Source organism: Monopterus albus, unplaced genomic scaffold (genome assembly GCF_001952655.1).
Source record: "Monopterus albus unplaced genomic scaffold, M_albus_1.0 scaffold196.1, whole genome shotgun sequence".
In the NCBI taxonomy this organism is placed as follows: Eukaryota; Metazoa; Chordata; class Actinopteri; order Synbranchiformes; family Synbranchidae; genus Monopterus; species Monopterus albus.
Genome location: NW_018128076.1, coordinates 1,168,977 through 1,175,914, shown reverse-complemented (window position 1 = coordinate 1,175,914; position 6,938 = coordinate 1,168,977). Strand labels below are relative to the sequence as shown.

Below are 6,938 nucleotides of genomic sequence, written 5' to 3'. Positions count from 1 at the left end.
ATAAACTTGATAAAACAACATAACAACCACTGGCCTGAAGACAGAGAAAGAACTGGCAGGGGAGTGACTGGTGAACAGTGTATAAGTATGGAGGAGACTAATGAGGTGCAGCTGGTGAGTAATCAGGGAAGCGGGGCAGGTGTGTTGAATAGTGTAATCAGTGCAAGGGCTAGGCTAGTGTGAGGAAAAAGAAGAGAGGAAGGTGTAGCTGGGCAAACCTGACAATAATTGACGCGGGAATGATTGCAGGTAGCCTATCGTTCGGTAAGGCAGCTGTTGCACTGCATAATGGGATTTGTAGTTTGTCTGTTATTGGCACTTCATATCGCCGGTCCAAAAAAAAAAAAACAGATATATAAAATGATCTCGTGGGCCGGATGTGGCCCGCAGGCCTTGAGTTTTGACACATGTGGTCTAGAGGGTTTAGGCAAAATGATTAAGAACTGTCACGTTCAAGGCCTGTTTAGTACTTGAAATTGTTCATTTGGTGTACATTGTTGACAGCGGTAATGTTTAGGTTAAGTTTCTTTATCATTTAATTTGTTTTTTAAAGCTTTATCGTACAGTATGTACCATATCTCTGTGGATTCATTTGATAATCAACAAGTAAATCAGAATGATTTAAATCTATTATGAAAAAAACGAATCCCATCCTACCAGGTCAGTGTAAATTATATTACAACACTGTACTCACATTACTATAATGTGTGGAGTTCAGTTGCAGTAGTGTTTTTCATTCCTACTGGAAATGAGTAGAAATTAATTCGGCAGCAGTAGAGGCAAGCATCCTTCTTCCTGACAGGCCTCACTAACACAGTAGTCAGCAAACCTATTTTGTTACTTGTTTGTGTGATCAGAAACACCTAATGTCTGGATGCTACCTAGCTACCTTTAAGTTAAAAAAAAAAAAAAAAAGCAGTTCCACTGATAACTTTAGAGGTCAGATGTGTTTTCTAAGCTTGCTATGCTGGAGTCGATCCCTGTTATTCTAGACTATCATAGGACCATTTTCCCTTCATTTGTTTTGGGTTATGCCTGTAAGTTGTGATGGATTGTGAACCAAAATATTGATGTTATTGATGATATTGGTCATATTGTCACAGCACACTGTAACGTTACATCTGTTGTTCCACTGCTATCCTCCTGACAGCCATAGCTGCTGTATCGCAGGCCCAGACTGACTGCTCCAGAGGGGCTTGTTACCCACCCAGCAATGACCTGCTCCTGGGCAGGGCTCACCAGCTCCATGCCTCTTCCACCTGCGGCCTCATTGGCTCTGAGGTCTACTGCACCCCATACCTACAGGTAGGAGCACAGCACCATGTTTAAAGGACATTTTATCTTAGTGGATTGAAGACATTTTGAGACGCACTTTGGTGTGTACCTTTTATTATCGACCTTGAAAAGAACACTGTGATCAAATCTTAATAAATCTTGATAAAGCGGGTTACCTTTAGAGATGATGGCTGGTTGGAAGAGATGGAAAAACATTACTGAATTTAAGCTGCAATTTGTGAGACAGAAAGTAGGCAAAAAGTTAGGGGGTAACCTCTTCAATTTCAAAATATTGATAATGAGCTTGTTAAAACCCATATCAGTCACTGTCAAGAGCTGTGTGGTTCAGAGGTCATGGTGCACAGACAGATGTGCAGGATGAAGGCTGTGGCTGTCTGTCTGTGAAACAGTCTAATTTCAGTGTCAGAGCCCAGTGGTGCAACTGTACTCTTTGACCATTGTCTGAAAAACCACTCACCAATCCATCTGCTGGCTCAGCACAGACCTCCCATTACTGGGTTTGAATGCAAATTTTGAAATAAGACTAAGTGTCCAGAGCAGAGGGCATTTGGTGAGCAAGAGTCAAGCTGGTAATGTTTTACCTTTTTATTTTTGCTTAAATAAGGGAAAAGGGGTTTTTAATGTGAGATAAAATCCTTAGTTTGCAATATAGATTTCATTAGATGTTATGCTAAAACCTGGCTTATAAAGACTATTGATACATGTGGAACTGTGGTGAACAGTCTAGAAAGTCTCCCAAGCTGGATACTAGTAAAAAACTCAAGGTCAAGTATATAAGGGACTCTATTTTTCTGCAGTGGGGTGCAGTGCTAAACTCATGTCTAAACTCCAGGCGCAAGGTGAATATGGACGTGTTCAACAATGTTTTGCCATTTTAATGACCACAGAAGCAGTGCACATTCAACCCCAGCCAGGCGTTACTGGGTACATTGTAGAGGAAAAGCGGAATACATTATTAGAGGGAGGAATAAATGGTGAGCAGGTGGCATCTGGTCTGGCTTTAGTTCTGTCCAATCAAACCAGCTCCTCTCAGCCCCTTTAAAGATCAGGACAGAACTGACTGTCACTGATGTCAGGACATGGAAATATATGAGAGGAAAGATTATTTCCCTATATCTTCTCCTACCAGTTATGTTCTCCATTCCTAAAGTGACAGTGACAAAACTATTAATGTATAAGTGCTGCACATAAATATCCACCCAGAAGTCTGCTGATATCACTGACCAGTGTTTGTGCATGAAAGAAAGAAAGTCTCTGATCCTGTAACCAGCAGCAGTTACATAGTGTAATTTACTCACAGCTGCATCCAGTGTGTGAAATCCACAGGGTCTTGCATGTAACTTTATAAACATTTTACTGTTTTAAAGTAATAGAATAAGATCCTATTGTAATCACTGTGTTTATGATGAAACTGATTGTGGTCCACCAGACCACACAGCCTGTCGATATGTTGCCCACTTTATCTCCACCTACAGCTGCTTTCAAAGCTGATCAAACTGTCATAAAATACAAAAACAGACACAACGTACATCCCTGCAGTAGTAATGAAGTTATGTCTGTGTGAAACTTCTTTATTAAAATTCTACGATTCCCAAACACTGGTTGCAGATCGCCTCTGGCTGCATCCTGTAAGGACAGATGTGTCAAACACTGTTTGACCATCTACATACTGTAGCCACACACTGAGGACTAGTTTATTTATTTTTACTGGAAAATTATCTTTCTAAATTAGCACACATATTTCATGGTAGCTATAATTTCACAATAAATTATTCTGTGAATTTAAGGGTTAATTTTAAGTTGGTGTGTCCTTTAAAATATACATTATGTGTGCACCTGATAAGAGGTGGTCTGACCAGGTGTTATCATTATTACTATTTCAGGACAAACAAGCACCAAAACTGTACTGCGCTGCCTAATCAGCATACACACAGCCTCAGCTGCGCCTCTCCTCCCAACTCAGTGTAAGCAGATTCATTAAATCAAATCAAATCAAATTTTATTTGTATAGTGCCAAATCACAACAAAAGTCATCTCAGGACACTTTACAAAGTAAGGTCTAGACCTTACTGTTATCAATATTATTACATAGGGAAAACCCAACAAATCCCCCTTGAGCAAGCACTTGGCGACAGTGGGGAGGAAAAACTCCCTTTAACGGAAGAAACCTCCGACAGACCCCGGCTCTTGGTGGGCGGCCTTCTGCCTCGACCGGTTGGGGTGAGTGGATAGAGGAGAGACAAAAGAAGAAAAGCAACAAGACACAACAATCAAACACTGATCAGGTCGATGTGGCCGGTGACTGCTCGTCAGAGACATAGAGCTCCAGGGCCAGGGCAACCTGCAGAAAGGTACAGGGAGAGAGAGAGGACACACTACAGGAGAGAGGAGACACAAAGTTAGTGATGTGTAATGGTAGCATATAGAAGCATAGGAGAGGACACACTATGGGAGAGAGGAGACACAAAGTTAGTGATGTGTAATGGTGGCATATAGAAGCATAGGGAGAGAGAGGAGAGGGAAGAGGAGGAGAGGAGAGGAGAGTAGGAGGGGAGGGGAAAGAAACTCAGAGCATCATGGGGCCCCCAGCAGCCTAGGCCTATAGCAGCATAACTAAGGGAGGGCTCAGGGTCACCTGATCCAGCCCTAACTATAAGCTTTATCAAAAAGGAACGTCTTAAGTCTAATCTTAAAGGTAGAGAGGGTGTCCGCCTCCCGAACTGAGACTGGGAGTTGGTTCCATAGGAGAGGAGCTTGATAGCTAAAGGCTCTGCCTCCCATTCTGCTTCTGTGGACTCTAGGAACCACAAGTAAACCTGCACTCTGAGAGCGAAGTGCTCTGTTAGGATGATAAGGCTCTACGAGGTCTTTAAGATACGATGGAGCCTTGTCATTAAGGGCTTTGTATGTTAGGAGAAGGATTTTAAATTCTATTCTGAATTTTACAGGGAGCCAGTGGAGAGAAGCTAATATGGGAGAGATATGATCTCTCTTGCTAGTTCCTGTCAGTACTCTGGCTGCAGCATTTTGGATTAACTGGAGGCTTTTTAGGGAATTATTGGGACATCCTGATAGTAAAGAGTTACAGTAGTCCAGCCTGGAAGTAACAAATGCATGGACCAGTTTTTCAGCATCACTTTGAGACAGGATGCTCCTGATTTTTGCAATATTGCGTAGGTGAAAGAAGGCAGATCTAGAGACTTGGATTTTGTGTGATTTAAAGGACATATTCTGATCAAAGATGACTCCAAGGTTCCTCACAGTAGTACTGGAGGCAAGAGCTATGTCATCTAAAGTAACTATATGATTAGACAGCAGATTTCTAAGGTTTTCAGGCCCAAGCACAATAACTTCAGTTTTGTCAGAGTTTAGAAGTAAGAAGTTGCAGGTCATCCAGGCCTTTATGTCTTTAAGACATGCTTGAAGTTTGACCAGCTGACCTGATTCATTTGGCTTCATAGATAAATATAACTGAGAATCATTTGCATAGCAATGGAAATTTATGTTGTGCTTCCTGATAATATTGCCTAAAGGGAGCATTTATAAAGTGAAGAGTATTGGACCTAACACAGAGCCCTGTGGAACGTCGTGACTAACTTCAGTTTGTGTGGAACATTCGTCATTAACATGAACAAATTGAAATCTTTCTGATAAATAAGATTTGAACCAACTTCGTGCAGTTCCTTTAATCCCAATAACATGTTCAAGTCTCTGCAGTAAGATGCTGTGATCAATGGTGTCAAAAGCAGCACTGAGATCTAAGAGGACAAGTATGGAGACAAGTCCTTTGTCTGAGGTTAGGAGAAGATCATTAGTGACTTTCACCTATGCGGTTTCTGTACTATGATGGACTCTAAAACCTGACTGAAAATCCTCAAACAAATCATCCTTGTGCAAATGGTCAAATAACTGCTTTGCAACAGCTTTTTCAGGCGTTTTGGAAATAAATGGGAGATTGGATATTGGTCTATAATTAGCTAGGACACCTGGGTCAAAGGTAGGCTTTTTGAGTAGCGGTTTAATTACTGCAAGTTTAAAAGCCTGTGGAACATAACCTGTTAATAGAGAGAGGTTAATCAGATCTAGTATGGATGTGTTGATTAGGGGAAAGACGTCTTTCAGCAGCCTGGTCGGGATGGGGTCCAGGACACATGTTGATGATTTAGATGAAGCAATTGTTGAGGTCAACTCAGAGAGATCTATAGGAGAGAAGTAGTCCAAGTATAAATGAGGTCTTACAGATGTTTCTAAAGCCATTGTAGTAGATGGCACATCTGCGAGAGCTGTGGGAGTGGTCCGACCAATTTTTTTTCTAATAGTTGTGATTTTATTTGTAAAAAAGCTCATGAAGTCATTGCTGCTGAGATGTAAGGGAATGTTAAGCTCAACAGCACTGTGGCTCTTTGTCAGCCTGGCTACAGTGCTGAAAAGAAACCTGGGGTTCTTATTTTCCTCAATCAGTGATGAATAAAATGCGGTTCTGGCACTACGAAGGGCTTTCTCATATGTTATTAAACTATCTTTCCAGGCTATGAAAAACTCTTCTGACTTAGTGGAGCGCCACCTCCTTTCGATTTTTCGTGATGCCTGCTTTAGGGAGCGGAGCTGCGAGCTGTACCATGGGGCTAACCTCCTCTGTTTCACTGCCTTCCTTTTCAGAGGAATCAAGTGTATTACGCAGGAAGGCTGCAGTACTATTAATCATTAATAGCAGAAAAATGCAAAACACACCAGTGCAAAACAATACGTAAACATATACCTGAGGAAAGCTTCATAAGGGCTGTGAATGAAGCAACACAAAAATTGTACTGGCAGGAAAGAGTCCTATAAATATACTACTTCTGAGATGTACACATGTTGGTGTTATTGTAATATAACATAGAGCTTTCATGTTTTAACAAAAAGGTTTATCCCAATGGTTAAGTTAGTTATTTTCATTTTGATCTTTTCTAGGGTCACCTACACTTAAAAAATCTAAATTCAACCCAAACAAGAGAGCAGCACTGAAACGCAGACAGGAAAACTTGGTATTGATGTTCCATGACTTTCCTACAGTGCACAGTATTTGTGGTGTGCTGACATTTGCCTCAGGGAATAAATAGTTGTGTTAAGCATGGACTCTCTGACTGATAACTTTTTTGTTTTTTAACCTGTGCTGCACCTCGTCCAAACAGGGAGGGCCTGAACACTCAGCTGTAACTCAGAACTGACACATGGAAACAAACACACACATGCATGACTGACTACCAGTAAAGATCAACAAAGGTGAAGCCCTCAAAGCCATAAAGTAATTCTAGAAAACAAGTCAGATCATTTTGGGTATGTTTCCTCACACTGCTGCAAGTATCAGATTTTGTAACAAATAAGTGTAATATTTAAATTAAATGTAAGCCTGACTCTTCATGCCCTTGAATATGTCGATAGTAGAGTAGGTAGGATTGAAGATAGTTTTCATAGCAATGGGGAAATAAATACATAACATTTACAAATATCCTCAAACATGAGATTTTTTTAAATATAAAATCCTGTTGATGTGGGAATAAAATTGTTTTTAGAAAAAAACCCATCATGTTAGAACTTGTGTTGTTGAGAGCTGAGTGCAGACCCGGGTTTACATGTACCTGCTGCTGATGGATTTGGAA

At 40.9% G+C, this 6,938-nt stretch overlaps 1 protein-coding gene across 4 annotated transcripts in view; it reads left to right on the top strand.

Annotated features, from left to right (window-relative positions):
* lamb3 (laminin subunit beta 3) overlaps nt 1-6,938 on the top strand; it is a 31,059-nt gene that overhangs the window by 1,910 nt on the left and 22,211 nt on the right. Inside the window, exons 1-2 of one of the 4 annotated variants that reach the window (XM_020617910.1) lie at nt 222-249; nt 1,151-1,305. In XM_020617910.1, coding sequence (XP_020473566.1) covers nt 240-249; nt 1,151-1,305 — 165 coding nt within the window. In that variant the 5' untranslated portion in view covers nt 222-239. Of the gene's footprint in view, nt 1-221; nt 265-490; nt 661-1,150; nt 1,306-6,938 lie in introns of those variants that run through there. The other 3 variants (XM_020617909.1, XM_020617907.1, XM_020617908.1) reach the window with 3 other exon arrangements.